A 27133-nucleotide genomic window follows, 5' to 3' on the forward strand; every position below is an offset into this window, starting at 1 on the left:
CTAGAGTGCGACTGCCTCGGGGCTGCAGGCGGCGATGGGGTTAGAGCCTCTCCTCCATTCCGCTCCACCATCCTCTCACTGCTTTGCCTGCACGTGCCAACTGCTCATCCCATGCCACAGTCAGTCAAGTTCCATCTCACAGACTCGGATCAGGACCTGATCTCCGCTCAGGAAGAGGTTCCGTCCTGCTGCTGTTTCGCTGGGGACGTGGTGCGACTGGACACTCCCAATCCTGTTAGTTTTGCCTTTTAGAATCTCCCATGGATGCATTTTTGGGGAGGGGAAGCAAAGGGAGGGGTGGAAAAAAGGGGAAAGAGCCGTCATTCCAGCAAAATCAGCAACACTGAAATTCCCTCCTGTGCACAAAGACTGTGCGCCAGCTGAAGTCCACCTTTGCCTGGGGGTGAATTTCACTGCATGTAGCCCTGATAATAAAAGTAGCAGGTCACTCTGCTTTGTCCCCATGCCTGGGACATATCCCGTTTGGCTGGCACGTGGAAATAGTTTTCCTAGCACTTATTTTTTTTCTCAGAACTAATCCCATAGGGAAAGAAACACACCGAGGATTTATGATACTTCAAATGAAGATTTCTTTTAAAAAAAAACAAAAAAACACCCCGAAAAAAGATGTGGCTAGCTAACGACTATCCCCTCCATCTCAATCCAGAAACAGTGGAACAGCTCCCCGGAGGCAGCCCTCTTGAAAGCAAGAGACAGACAGGTGTGCACAATTACTCTTCTTTTTCAAGGACTCTACAGAGCCCTTTACCAGCGCTGGCCATTAAAAGACATTTTGTCAATCAGCTGTGGACAGCGGAGCTGTCTGTCGGCGTAGGCATTAGCAAGCTGGGCATATAGCAGCATTTATATAATAAGGATCGATACTCATTATGTGGGGAAGGCAGAGAGGTTGGCAAAGCACTTGGGGGCCTGTTCGGGAATGGGGGCTGCTCCAGAGTTGTTATGCTGAGTGGAATGAATGTGTGATGACCCTTCACAGAGCTCTGGCCAATTTGTGTTCACACTCCTTGTCCCCGCAAAAGGTTCTCCTCGGGGGAGCAGGAGTCCCTGCCACGCCGCTCCTGCCTCTTTATCTGTGTATCCGAGTGGTATAGTAACAGTCCATGCCAATCATAATGAAACTGCTTGATCCCACTCAACGGGGCTTAATGCTGTTTGAGAGGAAATACATCCCATTCAGTGGCCGTGTCATTTGGATTCCCGAGTCCCTTACTGCTGCTGATTGGAAGAGCTTCCGACCGCCTCTTTCCTCATTTTATTTCACATGGTGGATCCAATTTTGAATCCACTTAGCTCGGGGTTTTCGGTCATGTTCAGAGGAAGAAGCCCAGAGAGGGAGGAGGCACCATTCATGCAGGGCTGACCCCCATTTTGTCAGCACTCACGGGGCTGGAAAACCCCAAACATCTTCTACAGGGCTGAAAGGAACAATAGGGACAATTTCCTCCACCTCTTGTGGCCACGCACTTTTGAGAGACCTGCATTCTTTGCTCCTGCCATGGTCACAATTCCCAGTCCAGAGGCGCCCCAAAAGGCAGGAAGCTAAGGGCCCATCTATGGCAGGGAGATAATCCAAGAGCTGAGTCTGAAACTTCAGGTTCAAAGTCTGAGATCCAGAGGGCAAGATTTACTTGGAGGGGCAGGAGAGGGAGGGGTAGTAACATCAGTGTAATTGTTTCCATTCCCACTGAGCCATCATGGAATCATCTGACTTGAGCTGGGAGGACTTTCCCCAAATGCTCCTATGAAGAATTCTCCATCCAGGGCTTTCCAGCTCAGAGCGAGGGATCTGCTCTCATGCTGATACTGCTGGTGATTGACTAAAAGGACGAGGGAGCTGGAGGTGTGAACAAGTCTCTGACATGTCTGGGTTTTCAGCCTGGATCCTCTTGGCACATTCACTCTAACCCACAACGTTCAGCCTGAGACATCATTGACTGCAATTTGTAGCCAGCTCTGATGGAGGAAAAATAGCTGGAAATCCACTTCCTGGAGTTTATAATGTGGTTGGAAAATCTCTAGCCAATTTTGTTTGCCTTTGGGTTTACAGAGACACTGCCCAGGGCAATAGGTGGGCAGGTGTCTTTAACTTGCTGATGGTAGAGTACTGCTTACAGTAGCATTTCTGTAGTGCAGATGGCTAGAGAGAATTCTCCTCTAAAGGAAACTTACAAGAATCCCATTCTCTGAGCCACTGTAGCATTAAGAAACGCAGAGCCCCAAGGTTTGTTGTTGTAGGGTCCCTCATGTGACTACCTGCCTTTGAAGAACCGTAGATTTTTCAGGAGGCCCCAGTGTGATCAGTGTGATCAAAAATCGCATTTCACTTTGTAAATCTGTTTGTGGCTGTAGTGAAATCTCCGCAGCAGGTGAAGAGGCATCTCAATGGAGGAGGAGCTCAAGAGTTAAGCAACAGCTCTACCCAGAGGCTGAGCAGACACAACCTGTCTGCCTGCAGCATGAACCCTGACAGGCCACGTGGCATGAGACAATAGCAAGAGCTGCCCAGGAACTAGGGCCTCTTGATCTTGAGCAGATCCCTTTGAAGCCCAATTAACAGCAGTGGATTTGTAGGGCGGCAGAATTGGGCCTATAAAGGCAAGCTGACATTAATAAGCTCAAATAAATAAGGTGCATTAACAGGCAGTGTCCTTGCTCTCTCCCAGACCCCTTCGGGCACTCTAATCCATTCCTTTCCATCGGAGCAGTACTGGGGCCTTGGGCTTGGTTGGAAGGAAACTCTCTTGCTCTCTAGCTTCACATCCATTTTTGTTACCGATTTTTCTTTTGTTATGGTTGTATGTTTCATTGTAGGCCCCTTCTCCTGTGAACCCCAATGCCCTGGACCGCACTGCCGCATGGCTTTTGAATATGAACATGCACTTTTTAGAAGATGAAAGCATTGACCCAGATTCCAAGCACAGGGATAAGCTCAGGAATAAGGACGAGCTCAGCCAAGCAGAAAAGGTAAAACCTGACTGGATTGAAACAAGTGTCTAACTAGAGAGAGTTTCCTTAAACGTCATTTAACTGAGCTGCACGGGGTGAGGCGGGGTCTCCAGGGGACTCAGCAGCCCTGGGAGAAACCCCACTGTTCCCCTGCCGCACGTCAGGGGCAGAATGCTGGGGATCCTGCTCAGGCTTCACGAACTGGGTTGTCCCTCTTCTCAGGGCAAGAGAGGAACAGAGGGGACAGGAGCGAGTATGAGAAGCTAGAGCATCAGGGCACAGCAGAGCCAGCATAAGCAGTGCATGTCAGTGCCCCTGCTCCCCCACTGCAGAGAACAGGGCTTACCAAGTGAACTAAAGAATGGAACGAAATGAACAAGGCAGGAAGTAGCAGGCAGCTCTCCTGGCTTGCTCAGGGGAGGTGGGGCAAGATGAGCTCCAGCATTCAGGCTTACAAAAGCCATTAGCACATTCCAAGGAGAGGGGCCAGGTTCTGATCCCAGTTACAGGAGTGTTAGGCTGGCGTGACTCCATTGGCTGGAAGGAGGTTGCTGCCGGTTGAGGCCATGTAACCAAGACCAGAGACCCGTCGCGCTCCAAGAACGTCTCAAAGGCTGTGTCTTGTGCTCGGGGGGTGATGCCCAGCTTGAGTGGGCGTACGTGCTCGTGCTCATCGGGCTAGCGCACCGACAGGAGTGTAGCCACAGTAGGCAAGTGGGCGGCGGCAAGTGGCAGCACAGGCGAGCGGTCCTGAGCGCAGATCTGCCGGGTACCCATGGGGGTGTGTTCAGAGCGACGAGCCCCTGCCGCCACCCGCTGCTGCCTCTGCTACCACCGCTACGCCGTGGTCGGTGGCGCGCTGGCGCGCTGGCTCGGGGAGACCGAGCCCAGGAATGTCCACGCGTGCTGGGACTCGCACCTCCGGCTCCCAGGGCAGGTGCAGCCTCTAGCTGCTGTGTGAAATCTCAGCACCCCACGCCAGGGAGTAGCTCCGCATTAGAGTTGCACAGAATATGTTCAGCAAATAGTAAATTCACCACAAAATGCGTTTTTTCCAGGCACTGAAGCTATTGGTGAATTTCAGGTGAGATGTCAGGAATATCCAAAAACAAAATCAAGTGTCAAAATGTTTTGCCTTGACGTTTTCTAAACAAACTCTCTGGAGGTTTCATTTCAAAACGGTTGTAAGCAGCGTTGGTGGAGGCATGTTGGTCCCAGGATATTAGAGAGACAAGGTAGGTGAATCTCTTTTATCAGACCAACTTCTGTTGGTGAGAGAGAAGCTTTGGAGCTTCACAGAGCTCTGCTTCAGATCAAGAAGAGGAAGAGCTCTGTGTAAGCTTGAACGTTTCTTCCCCCTCCCTCCCCGAAGTTGGTCCAATAAAAGATATTCCCTCCCCCACCTTGTGTCTCTCATTTCACAGCAATCTTCTCCAAATGAAACATGGAGTTGAATCGCCATTTGAAACATTTTGTGTGACTCGAATGAACATTTGGGTTGTGGATTTTTTTTTGTTTCGGCAAGAAAAACCACCCAAAAAGATTCAGTTTTGGTTTGAAATGAACCAGATTTTTTCAGCTTTTTCCATTCGGCCACTAAGTCCATTATTTGCTCCGCACTACTCGGCCCTCGCTGTAGGAAGAGTGATGGATTGGCTGGGTTCCCCAGCTCCCAGCCCAGTCTGAGGAGGAGACCAGCGTGCCTGGTGAGCGAGTGGAGCTAGAAATCAAGATGTTACAGTCAGAGTTTGCGGAAGATACTGCAACTCAAACCAGATCACTAGGGGAAGGTTTCATCAGGCACTAGGGAAAAGCAAAGAGCTTATGTCATATCTGACCAGGATTATATCACTTTTGTCTGTGACGGGTTAGCCCGTTGGTGACACCAGCAGCTTCATGCCCAGCACAACAAGACCAGTCAGAGTGCAAATCACATACACTGGGGAAGGGGGGGGATCTTTTTCTTTTTAATTTGCAAGAAGCTCTCCCAGCAGCCAGACATTGGAGGCACTTTGGTAGTGGAGCTCACAAACTGTAATTCTTCCTCCCATTAGCCATTCATTATCACCTGAAACTTGGAGCGCTAGTCCTCCGTGTATTGTTCTGAGGGACAGGGACGTTTCTAGTTTTGTAACACTGACTTTCTCTGTCTAATTTCTCTGGTGCTGCACCATTCTCTGGGCTGTCATCTGTTAAACTTGAGTGACGTGCCAAAGCCTTTGTCAGGCAGGGACTGAGACGCACAAGGAGAAATCTCCCACCTTTCAAATAAAAGAAAAAAGTCCCTGGGTAGTTTTTAAGAGTTTACCCCAGTTTATTAATGGATTTTCCCCCATTTTGGCATCTTTATAACATGAAAAGAAATGGGCGGAGGAAAGCATCTGGTGTGGGGAAAGGTCAGCCAGCTAGCTGCCTTCATTTTTAGGCTATAAAAATCTCGACTGCTAAATGAGAGTAGAGTAGAATCCGTGTAATTAGCACAGAGTCCAGCAGGGGTCTCAAAAGTGGTCACCAGTGAAACCGGTGCTCACTGGGGTGTAGCATGGAGCACGGGAGATCAGCATGGCTGGTGTAGTTGCTGCAAGAGAGCTGGGCAGCAGAGTAACGTGAGTGAGGAACCACTTGGAAGGCTTATGCTCTAATTTACACCTGCAAACTACTCTGACAAGGCAGAAGGTACCCCAGTTAGCAGACTCCGTGTGCCACTTCCCCACTGGTAGTCACTAAACTCCTTCTCACCAAACCGACTCTGTGGCAACCTTGGCTCATCTTTTAACAGATGGCCTCTCAAGTGAATTCCACTCTCTGCAGCTTCTGGCACTGGCTTTCTGCCCTGCCAGAGAGATCTCCACCATGTTTTCACCCACAGGCTGAGGGAGGGACAGGATGCTGCAGGCTCTCCTCCAGTATGTACTCCGCCTGGGTAGAGACAGACCACGTCAGGATTACGAGGTCTGACGGTATTTCAATAAATCCTGCTCCCTGCCAAAATATCAAAACGCAAACCCCACCGGAGCCTGGTGTCTCATTCCCATGCAGCATCCTTTGTTACTTTGTTGTCATATCAGTCACTGGCATTAAAGTTCTTCATTAGCATAATCTCTCTCCCCATTACTGTAAGACTTGAATGGTAACCAACAATGAGACAAGTGTTCTAGAGACAGGAGCGACTCCCACGCTCTCCTGAGGCTTCTCCTGCTATCCCTGGAGCTCCCTTACGCTGCTCCTATTTTAAGTGTAGGGTAGGTATGGAATCTCTCCGTGTCTGAGTGACTCCACTCTGTGCACTGTCTGGGCGTTGGTGTCTCCCCCTCTTCACCAGGTGGTGTGCGTGAACTGTGTTGTCTCAGGGACTCTGTAAAAACCTGATTAAAGGAAAACCACAGTGATTTGTCACAGCTGTCTTCTGCCGTGGCCGAAGGATCTTCTAGGGCTTTCCCATCTCTGCCTGCCATCATTCGAATACTCCAGCTGCTCACAAAATTATTCAGCATCATGAATTCCTAGCTGTGTGGGTCGCGGTTGTAGTCGCTTCTCAGCCAATGGAAATGACTGTAGCAATTTGCCATCACTGGAGCTGCACTGATTGACACAGCTAGAATCTGGCCCTTGCCATCTCCAATCAGTGAATGGGGCTCGCGTCTCCCACTCCGAGAGAGCTGCCATTCTACTAATGGTCCCCGGAAGGAGGCCCTGTGTGAGGGCGTACATTGGAACACAAATGCAGCCTGCCGTTTGAGTGCTCAGCAGAGGCAGGAGACGTGCAGAGCTGGTGTCGAGTACCTTCTGTTCATTTAGGGTTAAAACCAAAAGGTTACATTACCAGCTATGTAGCCACTATTTACTAAATCAATAGCAAAAGCAACCAGAGCCCTCTTCATTTATTGTAACCAGTCATATACTCGATAAGTTGCCTTAGCTCAGATTTGAAAGTCGTCTGCGTTTAGTCAGGTATTTACAATGTCTCAAACTCCTTTAACAGCTCATCAAAATGGCAGGTTCCTGTTTGCTTATTAATCATTGGTAATTTGTTAGAGCGAGGGCACTCTTAAGCAATTGAGAAAAGTCACTCCTTGCAAAGTAAAAATCTCTTCTCTGTTGCACATTTGTACACTGGAGTTTCCCTTTGTCTCAGTAAGTTTGTACCAAATGCTGAGCTACCACAGCTCAATCCAATGTTACTGAGTAAAAAAAATCCCCCGTGTTTTGAACTTGTTCATTTGTTTCCTGAGAGTCTTGCCACTATTTACTTTTATTTTACCAAAACCTTTTCAGAGTTTTTTTTTACATGAAAAGCACAGTAGGTGGAGTCTTGGCTTCATGCACTACCTCCTCTCCCATTGAGCCCTGGGTTGAAATTCTGACCCTGTGGGTTAAGCGAAAGTCAGTTTTCTGCACTGATCATCTAAAACTGCACTGGTGTACAACTGACCGTCTCCGATCAGTCGTGCCCAGTGCGAGCCCTTGCTCCGAGCTCAGTCCAACTCCCACTGACTTCAGTGGGAGTTGGCTCTAAGCCATGTGTTTGGCTTCAGAAGCACCAGCTTCCTAGGGAAAATGCACATTAATAAAAGCTTGGCCATAGACAATGGGGCATCCGTGCCCTGTGGGGGCATCTGATGGTTGTTTATTAGAGCAAATCCCATAGGAGTGTTTGGGCCCAATTAGAGTAACTCCCGTGGTATGTGACCAAATGTGGTTATCATTTGCTGGCTGCGTGATGGCCCATGTGCGCTGAGTTTGATGGCCGCAGCGGACAGGTATCAGCCTCCCAAGACCTACCCCGACAGCGGCTGGCAACGGGGGCAGTCTCCATGGAGGATGATTGAATTGGCTGCAGAGAGGTGCTTTGGCGGAGGCCAGTGTGATGAATCTTGCATTGGCACTGTCTGTGCTGAGACCTTCAGTCTCCAGGGTGGCCAGACCAGCATCTTTCATTACAACGCTTCGACGCTTCCTTTAAAAAAGCAAATAACCATTCAGCATCGAAAGTGCTACTCGCTGAGCTCATGTGATCCGCGTGGTCTCCGCTGTTCTCGGTCACCCTGGGGTCCAGCTGTGTTTAATGGTGATGCCTGCCATAGCTTCAGCTCCACGTAGCCCCCCAGAGCTGGGTTCGCTCCTTTTGAAAAGGTCTCCAAGCTGGGTGCATCTGTGCAGAAAACCCAGCAGGGTAACAAAATGTAACACATTCCGGAACTAAGCACATCCCACCAAAACCCAGCCCAGCCCCTGCTCCTGTAGCGTGGCCTGGATTTAGTGGGATCGGTGCCGGATTCATGCTGGGTTTGGCCCTAGGCTTGGAAGAGTGGCTCCTTGATGAGCATTTTCACTGTCCTTTGACTACAGGGGCTGTGAGCTCCAAGGCTGTAGCTGCCCCAGTGCCCAGTCAGGCAGGGATCGCTCTGAATGAGCTGTTGCTTGGCCTGCAAGGCTTTCACTTCCAGACAGTCAGGTCTCAAATGTTGTCCCTAAACTCGGGCCGTATGAACCCGTAGGAAGGCAGCTTTTCCTAGAATGCCAACTGACTGGATTCAGATGCAAGCATATGCAGAATTCACAGTGCCACCCCTTGATTTACACAGACCTGACGAGCAGATGCCTGAAGCCAGAACCCCACCAGTGCTGCCTCACCTGGCTGTGTCTAACCCTGTACTGCTGTTCATCTTGAGCAGCTGCCCACATACATTTGCCAGTCAGTCGAGCTAACTTGCATCCTCATTTTAAGTTCCAAACTATGCTAACCAACCATTCTCTGCACCTGCTAGTAAACCTGTCATCCCAGCAGAAGGGCAGCCCCACTCCTCGTGCAGTCTGGAGGAGAAGATGGAAGAGGAGAAGGTTTTGAGCAGCTATTCAGGGTTGCTCCTATGCGGGTTTGCAGCTAGTCTAATGCGAGGAGACGGTCATGGCTGGGTTACTGGAGTCTTGGTGAGGGAAAAGCCCTAGCAATAAAAATGCCTTGTGCTTTCTCATTAAATGCTGCAGTACCAGCAGGACCTGGTGGTGCTGCAGGACAAGCTCCGCATCTCCAACAAGAAGCTGGAGGAGTATGAAAACAGGTTCAAATGCCAGGAGGAGACAACCCAGAAACTGATGCTGGAGTACCAGGCCAGGCTGGAGGAGAGCGAGGAGCGGCTCCGCAGACAGCAGGAAGATAAAGAGATCCAGATGAAGGGGATCATCAGCAGGTATGGTGGGGGACGGAGAGAGAGAGCAAAACCCCAACATCTAAATGATAGTAGCAAGGAGGTAGCTGCATGTAGACAACTGGGAGCCTGGGAGCTTTAGCTCCCCTTAACCCCCCAAAAATAATTAGGGATTGTGTTAATAAAGGAAACAATGAGTCTGGAACAGAAGCTGGTTTATGTCATTGTTAATAAAATGGATACATTTAGTTGTGATAGAAACTACACATTAAAGCAATAGGCAGCCACTAGTACCTCATTGTGTTTTAACTCTAGCCCCACCCCGCATTATCTGTAAGCAAGCAGGATGCTGTAGCTCAGCTGAAGGGGAGCAGCAAGCTTTCCTGGAACCCATGAGGGCCAGTTTAACTCTTCTGAGATAACGAAATGGAGGCAGGTCATTGTGTGGGTGTCTCAAATGAAATCTTACAAACAAGGTTCATCACAAGTCTTCAGCACAGCGCTCTACCTCTTAAGCAAGGAATAACCTTCTGTTAGCTGGTTGCAACAGTAGGTTGTTATCCTCTATTGATGAGCCTTTAGAGGAAGGCCTACCCCATAGTGAATATGTTCAATCTGTGTGAACAGTCAAGATTATAGGGGTGGGGGATTGTAAGAGTAGAGCATAATTACTGTTTGTAGCAACTAGGAGCCCCTGTGATGGAGCAGAACTCCATTGTGCTAGGTGCTGCCAGGCACACAACAACACGACAGTCCCTGCTAAACGTTCTTTGCCATAATTCCTCTCCTGGCACTGGTGTGCAGTACACTGTGGACCACTGTCTGCTGCCCTCTGTCGCCCTAGTCGTAGCGGGACTGGCGTCTCTAGCTGTAGATTGCAGAGTGCTTTAGGACGGACAGTGCTGTCTAAAACTATTTGTTACACACTCAAAATGGCCACATCCAAGCCTGGCAATAGGATATCCTGGAAATGGTGCCCTGAAACCTCTCATTCTATAGTCCCATCTCACGTGCAGGAGTGGTGCAGTGCCCAAGGCCTTTAATATCCAAAGATGAACAACTGGCCCTGTGCCCAGTAGTGAAGGGTGTGAATCCGGGATGGATCCAGCCACCTGGAAATTTGTGCCTGGAAATTTGACCCCAGCAGACTTGTTCCAATAGGCAATTACTTCACAATTAGGGATTGTGTTAATAAAGGAAACAATGAGTCTGGAACAGAAGCTGGTTTATGTCTGTGAAGTAATTGCCTATTGGAACAAGTCTGCTGGGGTCATGGTGGGTTCTCCATCGGTGACACTCTAAATCAGGATTGGCTGGTTTTCTAATAGATCTGCTCTAGGAAGTATTGGGGGATGTTCTATGGCCTGTGTCTGACGAGGTGATCACAATGGTCACTTCTGGCCTTAGAATCTATGGATCCAGGAAACCTTCAAATTCAGAGCAGGTTGTGGGTTTACAGGCTAAACCTGGAACCAGGTGTGAAATTTCCAGCTAGCTCCTTTCTCAGTAATGGGCTGAATCAAAACTCTCTAAGCTTCCAGGGGCTTGGGCTATCTGAATGTAGCTCCTGGTGCAGGGCTGTAAAAATACTTTGGTATTTACATAGCACTGTCAGCTCTGAAGCACTTCAGACGCTGGGCCAGATTAACCCTTAGCATAACCCATGGGCGTTGGTGGCGTTACACTGTTGTATGCAAAATACACAGTCACCAAAGCACTACATTTTCAGTCAATCTGTGTTTCTTGGGCTGGGGGAGGGAAGTAGTTCTGAAATCAGCACTGACCCCAAGCTACAAGAGAATCAAACTTCTTCTGAGGTGCAGGCAAGTGTGGGCAACTTTTAGCTTTTCACTGTTTTTCATTTCCTGGGATCCAGCTGGAAATGGAGGGGCCCTCACCCGCTCCCATGTTCTTTCCAACCTCAGGTTTGCAAACGTCAGCTATTTCACTCCAGCGACCCTCTGCCCCTTTGGAGGGGCACCTGTCTCTGTTAAAGCTCGGGGTGACGGAATCCATAGATTTGCTTGGTTCATGGAATGGTAGAATTCAGAGATGGTTGAGACCTCTGAACCCAGCCCAGCTCTCTGGGCTCAGGGTAGGATTTTTCCTTTCAGTATATTATTTTGTCCTGTTTTCTATACCCAAAGCAATGGGGCTTCTGCCTCTCCCCTTTGGAGATTATGTCTCCAGCAGACATCTCTCACTGTCAGGAAGGTCTGAGTGTTCCTCTCCATCTCATTACTCCGAGCTGGCATCCCAAGTAACCCTCTGCCTCCATGGTGTTTACATACATATAGGTTGTTATGGCCCAATGTCATCGTCTTTAGCCAAGCTAGACCCGTTCCTTTCTTTTAAGCTGCTCTCCTAAATCAGCTGCTCTAAAGCTCCCTCCCTTCCCACCTCATCCTTTGCTTGCTCATGTCTAGAGTAGTTTAACAGTCAGACAGCAAACAGCAGGGTTTTGAACGATTGGAGTAGAGAGTTTTGGTTGGTTTGTTTTTTAACCAATAAGCCTCTCAGGGCCAGCCATTTTCCACAGCCCCAGCCCTATTCTGATCTTAACTGCAGAAATTCCATGTTCTCTGAAAGTGGGATGCTGTGTGTGCGAATGCCGGCAATGTCACGTGAAAAAACCGGTTTTTGTGCTCCCTGAAGGCGGGGATACGATGTGAGAGCTTCCCATTGGTTTGGCCTACTGTTTCACCCCTTGCTCTGAGCTTTCGAGATGTAAATCAACCCTTTGCCTCCTCTGCTGTCAAGGAGTAAGGGAAGAAATAGTCTGTATCATCCATCCCAGGAGACTGATTTAAAAGTCTAGCAGACTAATGGCGTGATGGCTGCAGGTGACAGAGCCGGTATAGATCCTAGCACGTGTAATTAATGGACTCCTGCACCTGGATGCTCTCTGCAGAGGGGCACTGCCTTTCAGGGTGTTGGATCCCACAAACAGGTGATCAGAGCAATCTCACCCCCCTGCTAGGGCAGCCTCCTAGGTCACCAGAGAGCTGACAGCTGTGCAGGGCTGACCCACTCTGCAAGTTGAAGAACTGAAATGAGCATGAAAGGGATGAAGGACGAGCAGGGGAACTAGCACTGCACTTTAACTAGTGCTGGCCTGGCGGGCTCCATGGCTTTCTAACAGGGTGCCTGATGCCTTTCTGCTTCAGGCCAGCACTCACAGCGAACCTGCAATGGCCAGGGGTAAGCCAGAGTCATTCCCGGCTGCTGGCTGGGTGCTGGGCATTGGTGGGTCTGAGCATAGTTTCTAATAGACAGGTGTCCCTATCACAAAACCCACTACGCAGCCGGCAGCCTCAGCAAGAGCAGCCAAGGAGCTGGAACGGGCCAGTCTGTCCTTCCAGGCAGGGCCAGGGCAGGCTGGCAGCGGGAGGGAAGAGGTTACCGCTGCTGCCTATGCTCTACTTGTTCTGGGCACAGAGAGGAGATTTTGGTCTCCCAGGCGAGCTCCTTGCAGCAGCAGAATGCACTGTTTAATAACAGCAGCTAGACTCTCTGCTTCTCGGAAGCTAAACGTTTGCTTCTGGGTTCTCTTGCCAGATTGATGTCGGTCGAGGAGGAATTAAAGAAAGATCATGCAGAAATGCAGGCGGCAGTGGATTCCAAACAGAAGATTATTGATGCCCAGGTCAGTACCCTTTTAATGTCAGGATGTACAGCAGCCCTGGGGGAATGAGCCCCACTGATGTGCAGATCCCATTGTTACTGTCCCAGAGGGCATAGCAAGCATTGCACTAAACCGATGACAATCCAGACCACAGGTAAGGTTGTAGCCTGTTGTTATTACCATCATGGTGTTTGCACGGCTACAGCACCATCCATCCGAGGGGCTCAGACCTTTGCCTCCCTGGCAGAAGACAGTGAGGGTATGGGGAGGCTGAAATGGAGCTGGGGGATTCTAGGACTCTCTCAACTTCAGTGTAGCCTTAGAAGGAGCTGATTTAAACCCAAAGCAAGAGGAGTCCGAGTTAATGGTGGAAGCCTGTCTCTTTCTAGCCTCCCTTGGGTGCAGCAGTTACGCTGCACAAACAGGATAACATCACCACCTGCTGCTCAGATGCTTCTATATCCCATGCCCACTGGTAACTGCAGGGAGATCTCTAGGGGAGACATTACCATGACAGGCTTATAAGTCACTCCTTCCCTTTATGTACCAGGAATCTCTCCGATGTTTGTGCTTACTGGCCATGGGTGTTGCAGGATGGAGAGAGGTGTCCTGGAAAGCCACCATAGAGGGGAAGGGAAGATGGAGGAAAAGGGAAGCAAGCAGGTGTAGGTCAGAAAGTCACCTACCATGCACTAGTGATGAAGGCGGAGGACATCAGGGCTTTCCCCATGAAATGCCAGGAGCAGTATAAAAAAGTACCATCCAAAGAACATGTACCCTCGAGTAGGGTAGCATAGCCTGTTCCTTCTCGGGGCTGCACGCCCCATCGAATGACTAAGAGCCCTGATAAAGAGTTCAGAGCATGAGCAGGTACTCACCTGTAGGAAGATGGTACAAACTATTCCAACATCGCTCACAGCTCCCCTTTCTATTGAGCAGCTGGGTGGCGGGAGATGCGCAGAAAGAGTCTTCTCCTCCTTCTCTAGGCATTTGGCATAAAGGCAGCTGTTTCCATTAGCAGGTCATGTGTAGGACCCAGCTGCTCTCTCCTGCCTGGGACAGCAGAGAGACTCCTCTAGTCGCTGTTGGAAATCTGCCTCAGCTGAGCTTTTACCTCAGCCCCCTGACAAACGATCAACCTCCCGCCCAACAGTTGCAAAGGCTCCCATTAGCCGATAAGGAGAGAATTCCAGGGTTGGCTTCCATTTGTTCAGGCACAAATATTTGAAGCTAGTTTCCTAGCTAACTGTAGCACCCACAACTCAGCTCATTAAATAGACATGGCCACAATTAGCGACGGGTGCAGAGGTGGGGGCAAAGGTCTGTGGGTGTGAAACAATGCCTGAGAGAGGCGCTGTGGATGCTGACATTCTGCTCCAGTTTGAACACAGGAAAAGAAGATCAGTGTCTTGGCCACCATCTGCAGCCAGGTCCCACTATTCTAGACTACATGCTTAATGACCCTGTTTATCATGGACTGAGTCACCATTCTTGAGTAATGATTTACTGGGTAGCAAATGGGAAAGGAGCAAGGAGAACCTGGCGAAAAGGAATCGGTTTATCTTTACAGTCATTTGGTCAGCGCTAGTAAATCAGCACATCCACCTCTCTAGTGTTCAAGCTGAGCCTAAGAGAGAGAGGGGAGTCCGTTAACAGACAGCTATTGACAGCGTGCCTTCCGTAGCCTGCAAATTGTGCTTGACTCTCGGCCTCGCCTTGGCCCTCACGCACTACCTGTTTCTCCTCCTTTCAGAGCTAGCCTCCAGGGCTGTCTGGCAAGCTTTTTTAACTGGATTTTAGGAACGTTCCCTGGGGCGCAGGTAGAGCTCAGAGGAGGGCACCCGATCCCGTCCACTAAGGAGCATTGCTTGCTTCAGAATCTCACACAGCCAGGCCAGGCACCAATCATTCCCCCCATCGTCCAGACACGGCCACCTAAGAACCCTGCTGATCAACCAGCATAAGAGGCTCCCTCCTTGCTGGGCAGGGGCCTGAACAGGTCCCAGGAAAGCAGAACTGAACAGAAAGTTACTACTTTCTCCCTTGTGAAATTTCATCCGTTCAGGTGGGTTCGCCACCAAACTTCACACTTTTGTCCTTCCTCCTTGCTGCTGCCCACAGAGCTCCGGGCAGAAAAATAGATATCAGCATGGTCTCAACTCTGCCAAAATGCCCTTTGATGCTCTAACTTTTCGTGCACAACTCAGACAGATCCATGGCCCATACACTGCTATGGATCAGGCTGAAGGCGACGGCTCACTCGTTTCTTGACATCAGTGATGCTTTAAATATGAGTGAGAGCAGTGGTTACAACACAGGCCTGCCATAGTTCTCCGTGTCCAGCTCTGTTGGGCAGTGCTTTAAAGATTCTAACCCCCTAAGTAGACACAGCCCATTTGCTGGAGTTTCCTTTTGGACTCTTTTCCTACATGGATGTGCTACCATTGGAGCAATGAGTGGAAACAAAGTTTTACTTTGATTTTCTAGTTTAAATTGGCCAAATCCTGATCTCCATGAGCACTACTCCTGAGCAAAGACTGCACGCAGCCTCCCATTGTGAGGTGCACGTCCCGGAGAGCGAGCGCAATTCAGTGTCGACAAGGTCTGCTTGCTCTTCTAAAGGAACTAGTGCTGGATCTGCTCTGAGTTGGAGCATTAAAGCCGGAATTGCACACATTCCTCAGCCTAGCACCTACACCCTAAATCCAAAGTGTTACAGCCCACAGGTGACTAGACTGCGACAGGCCACAGGCTGACAATAAGCACTGGTGGCCCTCCGTCCCTCCTGAGGCCCCAGCCATGGCAGGGAAATGATGAAGTGAGATATGCCCAGTGAGCTGCACCCACGCACTGCAGAGGAAGGCAAAAAGCCCCAAGGTCCCTGCCAGTCTAACCCGGGGGGGATTCCTTCCCCACCCCCACACATGGGGATCGGTGAGATCCTGAGCGTGTGAGCAAGAACCAGGCGGCCAAGCGCCTGGAAGAGAAAATGCTCAGGGCTACCTCCGAGACCTGGTGCTCCCTGCTCAGTGTCTCATCATTGGCCGTGGCCAGCCCCGATGCTTCAGAGGAAGAAGAAAACCTCAAACCCAGAACATCCTGGAGGTCCCTTCCGGACCCTGCAGCTGCAACCCTAGAGCATGAGCGTCACCTTTCCATTTGTAACCAGTTTCTGTGCCTCTGGGTTCCACCCCACCCTAAGATTAGCCTCAGTGCTAGAATCGTGTGCGGGGAAGAACGGTATTCAAAGCCGCGTACACACAAACCGTCACCAGTCCAGCCTCTGAGCATCCCTCAGGTAAGTATTTCTATCCCCAGGCTGCAGCTGGGGGAACTGACGACGGAGGGAGGGCTCAGTGACTTACCCAAGTTCACAGAGGGAGATGGTGTCAGAACCAGATGGCAGCACAGGACTGCTTGGCACCCATCCTTGCCGTCATAACGCTGGACTCTGCCCCCTCTGTATTCAGCGCGAAATGGGACCCGGCCGTCGCAGCTCTCTGGGCAGGCTGCGAGGCGTTTGAACGATCAACATCCATTAAAACAAAATCAATTAAACATGGATATGAATAACCATTGAAGGAGAGAATTGGGTTTTAGAACATGAACCTTCTCCTCATTCTAACTGCTGCTGGGTGGGAGGAAAAAAACCGCGTGTGGCACATGCCTGTATAATTGGGAGAATAATAGAAGCCATTTTATCTCTGTTTTGTTCAGGGTCAATTAGAACATGATGAAATGAATTTAGCTCTGATTCCACTAGCCTGAAAGCCTGACATGTTGGAGTTTGTGTGAGCCGAGCTGTTATCTGCAGAGAGGCTGGCCCAGGGAGGGCAGGGCTGGCAGTGGTATCTGTTAACATTGTCCTTTCGGACAGAGATATCCCAATACCCCTGGCTCTGAACTGGTACCGTTTTCTCAAATTGTCCAACCCCCAACAACTGCAAGCTCCTGTAGAACAGGACCTGCATCCAAATCCTCCCTGGGTTTGCTAAACCAAAGCTGACCCTGCCTTTGCACACCTGTGCCAAGAGATGAGGTCTCATGGAGGCAGTTTCCACAGGCACGCTCACTGAAAGTGCCCCACTTTCTGTTTGGTTGCAGGAGAAACGTATTGCTTCACTGGATGCGGCCAACGCACGGTTAATGAGTGCCCTTACTCAGCTGAAAGAGAGGTACAGCATGCAGACACGTAACGGGATCTCCCCCACAAACCCAACTAAATTACAGATTACAGAGAACGGAGAATTCAGAAACAGCAGCAATTGTTAACCCGCGGAGGGAGCTGCTGCAGGAGAGGAGGCCTGGCCTGAAAGACTGCGCAGCAGCAGGGGTGAGCCGTGCTTCAGAGAATGGCTGCTGTCTTTCCCCCCCCACTCCCCAAGGAACCAGCTCCTTACTGCAGACGGCGCACTTGACTGCTCCTTGGTGGGAGACGCCAACGCCAGCAAGTTGAGGGGACCAAAAGACCGAGTTGTGTGAAATGTGTGGCAAAAGGAGAGCTCTGTATGCGGGGGGGATTGCTGTCACTGGTGGATTTAAGTCAGTGTTTAATGTTTAACCTTTTCCTTCTCCAACTGCCCCAAGGACATACCTCACACTCCTCCTGGCCCATGATAATGGCCTTGGCGTGCCAGTAAGCAAAATAAAGGAGTCTGGGAAAGCCTGCGCCAGGCCCACTCAGGCTAGTTAAAGTGTGTTCAGTGGTGGGTTCCTGCGGGTAAACGCTCAGTGGAGGAGGAGAATGTATCGGTCTGAAACCCACTTAGTCTAATTCCAGCCCTGGTCAGGAAATGCTCTGCCATGGCACTTGGTTTGCTCGGTGGGTCATTCTGTGTAGCTTCAGGTCGGGGTGGCCGCAGCACATCGCTCCTGTGCACCGCTTGGAGCGTGCTCCATGCACTGGTCCCTGCACAAGCACCTTTCCCCCGGCCTTGTGCAGTAAGAGAGGTTTCCTGGGCCACTCTCAGTCTGACGCTCACCCAAGGGAACTGGTGTTTGAATGAAATCCGAGTGACTCAGGAGAGCAGGGTCTGAAGAGCAAGGACAAAGCTCGCTATGTGTGCGGGGTGGGAGCCAAAGGAATGCTGGCACAGATCATAGAATCATAGAATATCAGGGTTGGAAGGGACCCCTGAAGGTCATCTAGTCCAACCCCCTGCTCAAAGCAGGACCTATTCCCAGTTAAATCATCCCAGCCAGGGCTTTGTCAAGCCTGACTTTAAAAACCTCTAAGGAAGGAGATTCTACCACCTCCCTAGGTAACGCATCTAGGTATCCCTAGATAGACAACAGGGCAGGTCACCTGGGAGGAGAGTAAATAGCACTTTAGCAAGAATTGCTGGGCTAAGCAGTGTCGCAGCAAGTGTTACCTCTGTAGGAGTCCGGCGCTCCCGGGAGAGTCCATGCATATTACACCTACGATGGCACCTTGCAGCAAGAGAACAGCTCTCTGTCTTTGCTTTACTTTTTGCCAACCTACCAGTCAGACGCCAAGCCCAGTGCAGCTGGTGCAGGCTTGTGTCCAAGGCAGTGGGACTGTTGTACGCCAGCAGAGAAGGGGAGCTGGTGTTCTAGGGATGGTGTCTTTATTTCTAGGTGGAGTTTCTTCTTGGCAATCTAAGGAGGGGAGGGAGGGGCATGTTACCTTGTCACAAATCTAACACAGTGAAACGTTCCACATGAGTAGCATCCCACTAAACTTCCTGCTATTGAACACAGCAAATATCACGTCCACTCAGCTCACCCAGCTGCTTAGCGGTTGGGTTGTGAAGTGTGGGTTACTAGCCAAAAATCATGCCGAAAAATGTCTTGAAGCCCCATCACGATTCAGGGAGTGGAATCAGTTTTACACCAGCATTTGTTTAGGATGTGGCTGCTTGCTCAGAAAAGGAAGGGTTATTTGTGCGGAGGGGGTGGGGGTGCTATATGCAAAGGTGTGTGCTAAACATTCAAGAAAAAGAAAAACCCTGAAGAAGCATGAAGATTGGTAATTATATTTCTTTTCTTTCACAGTATGCATTAGAAAAAAATACAGCCCATTTTCTGGAATACTGTCCTCTTTAAATTGGGAATGAGCACTGCACGGAAATTAACAGCCTCGAAGAATGTAAAACATGGTCATAAGGGAATAACCAACAAGAACAGCAGCAGCCACCGAAATTCCCATGGTCAGGAGGCACTGTGCAGACATAAGCCAGGATTAGACTTTCCTAACTGCTGAAACAAGTAGATTCGGCACATTCAGACGTGTGTTGCTCAGCGGAGGGGCCATCTCCTTAGAGGGGGATTATGCCACTGACCTGCTGCCAGTGCAGGTTTTTTTGTTTTTGTTTTTTAAAGTTAGTCCTTCTTGATTCCCAGTCTCAGAACAGGTCATTAATACGGAGACCCAGAGAGATGGTTTCTCTGAGACATGGATGCCACTGTACAGTGTATAGGACATCTGCCTATTCCGCCCATTAGGAGCACATACTTGCTGTATGCTTATCCTAGTTTGCCCAGTGCCATGTTTAAATGTACAGTCAGAAGGGACTAGGATACTGAATTGTGCTAGGCTTAGGTCCCAACTCCACAGTATCTAGTCTGTGCTAGCAGGACACTGTTTGCATTTCTCTGTTGTCCTGCCACCGCAAATCCTAAAAAGATTCACTGTGGAGGGGATTATTTTAAAGTTAAAGCTGCTTTTTTCTAAAAGCTTCTCTTCCACGGAAGCCCCAGCCCAGGTCACATAGGGCTGCAACTTCTGCAGCTCCGGATCTTGGATGGTTGACGGCCTGTCTGCGCTCGAAGCTCTCCACACGCAAGGAATGCCGTCCCATCTCTTGATTTAAATTCACAGTGTGGCGTGAACGTAAGACCAAAAAGAGGAGCTCCTCAGAGCCAAGTGACCACTGAATATTGGAGAATTAGCACAAGTGGCTTTGAAGAAGCTCACAAAACTGACAGCCCCTGGAGAAAGACCCAGACAGGTTAGGCGTATACAGGGTACTATGAACAATTTGGTACATACGCTTACACCCGCCTTTGTCTCAGTGTCAAATACCTTTACAGAACCCTGCAAAAAAAGACTCTTTTTAAGCAGCTGGTGCCTGGAGATGTACTTTTAGCTCTGGTTATTTTTTTAGGGTCTGAAATATTCCTCCTATGAAAGATGGAAGCTGTTTCACTTAGAATGCTAGGAAGGAGTGGTGGAAGGGTGCCCTAGCAGGGACTGATTTCCATTCTTACACGGAAACTTCAGGGAACTGTTTTTGGATGCAAATTCAGTGCTTGCCCTAAGAACTGGCAGGGGGATCCCCGAAACAATTGTCTATTTAGTACTGAAGCTAAGTACCATACATCTTAACCTACTCCTCAGCCCTGAGCCAATCCATTGCTACCAAAACTTTTTAGGGACTACATTACGAACTCTTGGTTAACACCAAAATCTCAGTTAAAGCATGCACGGTGTGCTGCTGGTGTAGCAGAAAAACCTAAACCCTTCCACGGGGAGTTATTTAAAAACTAACATTTCCGGATCTGACACCTTCTGATCTGTAGTTTCCTGAGCCAGTATGAAAAGGAACTCAGTCCCAGAAGAAATCTCTTCTTTGTAGAGATGTCCCCTAAAACATGGGATCCAGATCTGGAGGTTTGGTTCAGGCCCATCTCTTAGTGTGTTACTTCAGTTTGTGGTTTTGTTATTTATGAGCTGCACACCAGTGGGGGGGGGTGTGAGTGCAATTCCTGTCCTCAAGCCTGGTGTTTCGCATAGCAATACCAGAGACAATTTGCAGAGGTGTTCCCAGCAACAGAGAGTAAAACAACCACTCTACTGACCATCATGCGACCTGCTGTTTTCGTTCTCGTGCTTTCTGCGACAAGAGCCTATTCTAGTGCAAAAACTGTAACTGTGTAAACAAAACAAACATTCACAGATTTTTATCTTAATGCAAGTCTTACAATTTTTTGTATATGTTCTTGGTGTTTGACTGTAATGTACCTATTCACCTAACAGTTGTATATAGTAATTTACTTCTGGTGCTGCTTATTTGGTCAGGAGTTGAGTGTCTCTACCGCTGGTTTGTTTGGGTTTTTTTGTTTTGTTTTTAAACAGAGGTGGGCTCAAGTAAGCAAATTCAGATCTGGGTTCAGATTTCAGCTGCCCCTTGGGGGCTGGGATGGATCCAGGGTTTTGATTTGGGGTGATGGAGAGAAAACGTGCGAGGCGTTGGGGTGTGAAATATCCCATGGTTGCTGCACGCTATAAATCTAATACAGTGGGGGTTGTGCTTTAAGTTCAGAGCCAGAAGCTCCAGGGAGACTTCCTACCAACTACAATAGTTTAGGAACCAACCGCTTCCCCCCCCCCCCCCCCAATCTATTAAGCAGAAATGCCCTCCACCCAAACAGGTCCTTGGAAGTCTGCACTCTGTCCCTTCAGCATTGTGGTTTTTGCTTGTCCCTGTTAGAGCATTCCTGGAATTGTGAGCAGTGTCTTGGCTCCCCGCTTTAGGACAGCTGTGTAACGTACTGCCAGATGCAGGACACACCGAGTTATGCTGGAATCCATAGACTGGAGGTTTCCCCAGGCACACTGTAGGGATTTGCTGGACCTGGGTGACAATAGCTGTGCTTCGTCAGTTCCACCAAGCTCATTACCCTCCACTGAGAAAGCACCAAGCAAATGTACAGGGGGGGACAACCCTGCACTGATCTCCAGGGCCTGGCCTCCCCCCAGGTCACCTCTGGGTCTCTTCCATCCCTGTTCTGGCATGCTGCAGCCCTGCCCCAAAAGGGGCTGTATTCAGGGTGAGCTGGGACTCCGACTCCGCCTGTCTAGTCCTGGCCTCTAAAGTGAGTGCGGCTGCTGCTGTTCCCTAGTTCCCAAGCGATTCCTTGAACTGCCCCAGAAGGGAGACCGTTCACTTCTAGCCAGATACTGTGTCTGCGCGAATGGCCCCCCACCTGATGGGTCAGCTACGGGCCCCCTTGTGTGACTGCTGGGCAGAGAAGCGTTGTCATTTTCTGTTCTTGGAGGGGGAGTATCTAATTTGGGCCAGAGAGGAACCTGTTCATCTGCTGAGCAGAGGCTTTACAGCCCATGGACAGTCCACAACAATCCTCAAATGCTGGCGCTTTGGAGCAGGGTTTTGGTTTCGCTACTTGACTTTCACAGGTAACGTGAGGTGTGACATTGCTGTAAATTTTATGTGGTTCTGCATCAACTATCGGTACCCAAAGTGCAGTCTCCATGGTCCCATATTCCTTTATCATCCATCACTGTGTCTTAAGATATACCTCTCTCTGTATATCTGCTTAGGCTGATACTTGTTCCTGATGAGCAGTCGCTATGTTTTATATCCTCTTATGACGAAAAAAAACAAACAAAAAACCTTTTTTGTAAGTATGTTTAAAAAACAAAGCGAAGTGGAAGTGTTTGCTGAAACTCCTTCAGCCTCTTTTAAACTATGTAATAATGTACAGAGAAAGTTGTTGGTGTTCAAAGAGATGATGTGGACGTGCAATTTCTGTACATTTGCAATTAGAAATATTAAAGATTTATTTAGCTATTTTATGTAAGGTCTCCCATAGCTTTAATCAGTCAGCTCCTACCCTGTTTGGCCCTGGGTGGCAACCTGACCTGGCTTCTGCTGTCTGAGTCATTCGTCTTCTATGGGAGTAAAACTCCAACACAACTAGAGGTCTCTTCAAGACCTCCCACTTAGTGGGAGGGAGGATGTTCCTAGACAGAAACAAAAAGATCTCAGGGAAGCAGAAGGGGAGATACTGGAAACCACCATATTAGGGTCAAGGTCTCAAGGGGGAGGATTGGCAGAAGCCTGATCTCCAGTGAAACTTAGAACAGCACCAAGGCATCAGAGGACATTCACGCTGCACCTTGCACCCACCCCTACTCTTCAGGATACAGCCGTGTTAGACTGATGCCAGACATGGGGCACAGATCTTGGAACCTCCCCCTCCACCAGGAGAACAGTTGAACAAGATACAAAAGAAAGTTCCAAGGTGCATAAACGCAGGAGAAGGGATTTTTTTAAAGCAGAGCAGGCGGTCCAGGGTTTACTAAGATAATGGCAGCACCAAGGTGTGTGCCAGGGAAGACTGATCAGACATGCTCCCCCTAGCACCAGCCCCCTCCCCCGTAGGACCCCAGAGACACTGATACCCTTTGGCTACAGCATGCACACCGAGAAACTAGATCCCAGGAACACAGAGACACTGTGTGTGGCTGGGATCCGCCCCTAGGCCGGGCAAACCTGCCCCCGTGCAGGGGAGAAGTACAGCAACCACGGGCACTCCATCAGGCCCAAGGCGGGCACTCTACAGCCCAGGGGAGAGGGGAGACTCCAGCAGTAGGCCCCTGCACCCAGGGCACAGACACAGCCTGGGTGCCAGTCCTGGCACAGAATCCCTGCTCTGACACGCTGGATGCTCAGCCTTCTGGATGCCTCCTGACAGGCTCATTAAAATATTGTCACAATTAAAGTGGGGAACGAGGGGCCCACACCTGGGCTGGGGGCGTTTCTCAGCAGGGGGAGGCAGTTAAAGAAACCACTTTCCTCAGATTTTCCAATTTGCAGCCCCATAAAAGGGAAGGCATGAGAAATCAAAGTGCCTTCCTGGCGCTGGCTGTTAGGGGAGGCATGTGAATAAATCAGCCCAGAGGGGAGCTGCCACGCTGGAAATAAGAGTCTGGAACAAATGCTTCCTGTGCAGAGCGCCCCTACCCTGTACTCACAGCTAGGCCGCTGATCCCATTCCCTCCATGCGTTGCCTGTCTAGCCCCAGGAAACCAGTAGCCTCATTCCACTCATACCTAGTTGCACGTTCCTAATAGCTGACATTGCCTTAGTATTTGGCATCCCCCAGGACCCCAAGTGCATGAAAGCTGAATTGCAGCCACCTCTAGGGTGGGAAGCAGGAGTTTAAAGCACAGCAACATGACCATTTAGGTGAGGCACAGACACATACTTTAGCCACTTGACACACCAGGGAGAATTTAGGAGGCAGACTCCAGTTATCCCAACAAAGACTAGCCAGGGCCTTCGAGGTAGCAGCTCTTTAACAGATATGCATGGGCAGAGATTTAGCTTTTGCCTTTACCATGCCCCTGGGGCAGAAGGTAATACTGGCCCCAGGGGATTTCCTTGGAGGGCTCCAGTCTGACATGGATTTGCTTGATGAGCTGTCCCATGATTATAGCTCCAAGGTGGCCTATGGCTGCAGCCAGCCAGGGCACATGGAGGTAAAGCGATTCATGCCCTGGCAATGCCACACCAAAGCAGCGCGACTTCCGCAAGGGGCTGCAAGCTAGTGAGAGCACAGAGGAGAGGCCCTCCTGCACTACCTGCATTGGAAGGGGGTTGCTCAGGGGTTCACACACCTCACCAGGCTTCTCCCCCTTTTCCCTCAATGGCCCAAGCTAGCCCATTTTGTCATGCAAGCAAGCGTGGCAGTGGGGAGGGGAGGGGAGGGCACAGTAGGCCCATTCCTTGCTTAGCCCCCCGCACCTCCATGCTCCCCTGCCCCAGGGCTCCCCTCTGTTGCTGAGCCCAGCATGGCTGCTGCATCCGCATCACTCACTTCGCCCCAGCGAGCTGGTGGCACAGGAATATCGCCGCTGTGCCACGCAGCGGGCAGGGCCCAGCCGAGCTCCACGCCCGCAGCGCTGCATTGCCGCATTGCCGGGGCAGTTAGTTATTGTTAGAAACAAGCGGCCTCGGCAAGGAGCCAAAATGCAGGGAGAAGTTTGTGCCAAATGCAGATGTGTCGCCATTTAACACGTGGCTGAACCCCAAACCCATTTACACAGCAACGCGCAGCAGAAATCATTCACTCGCTCGCGCCAGGCGGCAGCGTGTTCTCCAGGGCAATTTCTTCTGCGAAGCCAGGCCCTTTTTCAGCCAGTTTGCTTGCAGGCGTCACTCTGGGCCCCTGAACGGCAGCCAAGCAGCTCGGGAGGCCGGGGGCCTTTCTCACTGGAAACATGCAGTCACATTCCCTCCCCACACACCCCCGTTAGACAGCTCAGCTTCCCCGCCCGCCTGGCAGGGGAGCCTGTAGGCTTATGTCTCCACTGCACCGGGGTCAGGCTCATGCTCCCTTGAGGCGACCTGCTGAGAGGAGCAAGAGCAGCATGGCTGTGGTAGCAGAGGCTGGGCTGAACTTCGAGCCCCCAGAGCTGCCTGCGTGCAGCGGGTACGACCTCCCACGGCTGCCCAGCTTGAGCTGCCAGCAGTACACGCGTGACCCACCCACCCACCCACCTTCTGGGGGTGGTGCTCGGGCCCATCCAGTGGCCCGGAGACCACTTAAACTGAGTCTGCTCTACAGTCTTAGCTAACAGCCAGCTGGCTTTTAGCTTGTGTGGTAGAGGCTAAGCTCCAGCGGTCCCCAGTTCAATCCCACCCACCGACCCCCGGGGGTCTGTCGACGTTCACAAGCAGGAGCAGCCCACCTCTGGCCCCTCGCGTAGGCATAGCCACCGCCAGAGCGCTGTTGGCTAGAGCCTCAGCTGTAGGATGCAATGCAAGGCCAAGGTTTGGCGCCTGGTGTGGAGATTCCCCATGGCTCTGTGTGTGGTGACCCCTCGCTTGGGATACACCCAGCAGCGGGGACCGGCTGTTAGAGAGAATTCACCAGCAAGCAGCTGGGCCCCGTTGGATTGACCACGGCCCAGGTGTCACAGAGCAGAACTGAGCTTGCTGTTTGGCCAGGGCTACAAGATCCCTTTGGGAAGGGATCCCAGGCCTCACTCCCAGAGAAGCCACCCACACAACACGGGTACTTCTTGCAGCAGCGCCAGGTATCCGACTGGCTAGCCGGCTGCGATCACTGCCCAAAGCACCATGCAGGATCAACTTGCTCACAGTCCCTCTTCAAACCTGGCCTTTATACCAGGGGCCGAATTGGCTTCCTGCCCCTCAACCTGCTCACCCCCTTGCTTTGGGGAGAAGAGCGCTGTCCCTGAGCTCGAGCCAGCAGATCAGGGAGCCAGGCACGGCACCAACACCCTAAGCCTGGCTGGCAGCATTAGCATTGTCTGAGTCCCACTGAACAGCTGCAGGGCTTCAGACAAAGACCCAGCCCTGGGCCAGGAATTAGTTCACTTCCTCTCTCTTATGGCAACCAAGTAATATTTGTCTAAATATTTGCAGCCTGAAGCCCTCTCTTTTAGCCTGCAATGGGTATCTGCAGAGTCACTAACTCTGAGGCCCTGGTTTCTCCACACCTGGGCCCAGAGCTGAGTTGCTTAATTGCCCAGTCATGAGAACTGGACAGCTCTTGTGATGGCTGTGCTTGGAGAGCATGAGGAAGCAGCTTTGTGCCCGACTTCTCCACACTTCAGAGCACCTGGGCTCCCGGGCAGTGACCTGGGGCCCCTGGGGGCTCACTGCAGTCAGGCTTCAACACATTTCACCTGAAAAGCGAAACCAGGCCGAGCTGCAAAGAGTGAAGAGGGGGAGAGAGGCAGGCTTCTCGTGAATAAGCAGTCTTAGCTTTGGAGGTTTGTGCTGATACACTGGGACAATCAATGTACAATTACAGAACTACGTTGCTATCAATGCCGTCATGTTATTAGTAACTACATGTATTACTGTAGGGCCCAGGAGCCCGCATTGTGTCAGGGGACCCCACGGCGCTAGGCACTGTATAGACACAACAAAAAGATGGTCCCTCCCTCACTGGCCGGCTGGGAGGCTCAGGCAGGGCGGTCTGTCTGTGAAAGCGTGCGGAATGTCAGAACGCCGGGGGGGTGCACATGGGGCAAGACAGAGATGTAGGTCCCTTCCAACCCTGATATTCTATGAAAGATGCTGGATGTGGCGCTGTGAAGGAGACGCATGCGAGCGACATGACGCCCAGACACACATGGGGGGATGGAGTGATTGCAGGTGTGTGGGGGACACACCATCACAGGCTGATGGCAGCTGGGGAGGGGGTCCATAGAAAGCACGCTGCACCCACCCCGAGTGGCTCTCAACGCTCTAACTACTCCCGAGTCCCAGGAGGGCTGTGAGTTCCCCAGTGTTTACCGAGATGGTCAGAGCGCTGGAAGTGCCAGGCACCTACAGGGACAGGCCAGAACCTCTTACTCCTGCAGCAAACCCTTTGGTTCCCCTGGGTTTATGTTTTGAGACCCTGCGGGGAAGGGGCAGCCGTAGGGCTTGTTTTGCCATTGCGTGGGAGGGGCCCTTTCCTCATGAGCCTATTTGGCATGATTTTGAGAGTGGAGAGCTGTGCACACTGGGGAGATGGTAGAGCTGCAGAGGACGCTGCTCTACCCTGTGGGAAACCGCTCTGCCTGGAAACGCAGGACAAGCCTGGCCCAGAGCACCCTCGTCCCACGACGCCAGTGGGAGATGAAAGAGACGTCACAGCTCTG

General features: G+C 50.8%; 1 protein-coding gene across 20 annotated transcripts in view; it reads left to right on the forward strand.

Annotated features, from left to right (window-relative positions):
• DAB2IP (DAB2 interacting protein) overlaps window positions 1–22303 on the forward strand; it is a 347539-nt gene extending 325236 nt beyond the window's left edge. For 17 of the 20 annotated variants that reach the window (XM_048823306.2, XM_048823318.2, XM_048823316.2 and 14 more), the window contains 4 exons: window positions 2836–2988; window positions 8959–9161; window positions 12678–12765; window positions 16849–22303. In XM_048823306.2, the coding sequence (XP_048679263.2) occupies window positions 2836–2988; window positions 8959–9161; window positions 12678–12765; window positions 16849–17016 (612 nt within the window). In that variant the 3' untranslated portion in view covers window positions 17017–22303. The remainder of the gene's footprint in view (window positions 1–2835; window positions 2989–8958; window positions 9162–12677; window positions 12766–16848) is intronic. The other 3 variants (XR_012665207.1, XM_075120296.1, XM_075120297.1) reach the window with 3 other exon arrangements.
• The last annotated feature ends 4830 nt before the right edge of the window (window positions 22304–27133 follow it).

Source organism: Caretta caretta, chromosome 16 (assembly GCF_965140235.1).
Source record: "Caretta caretta isolate rCarCar2 chromosome 16, rCarCar1.hap1, whole genome shotgun sequence".
Classification (NCBI taxonomy): Eukaryota; Metazoa; Chordata; order Testudines; family Cheloniidae; genus Caretta; species Caretta caretta.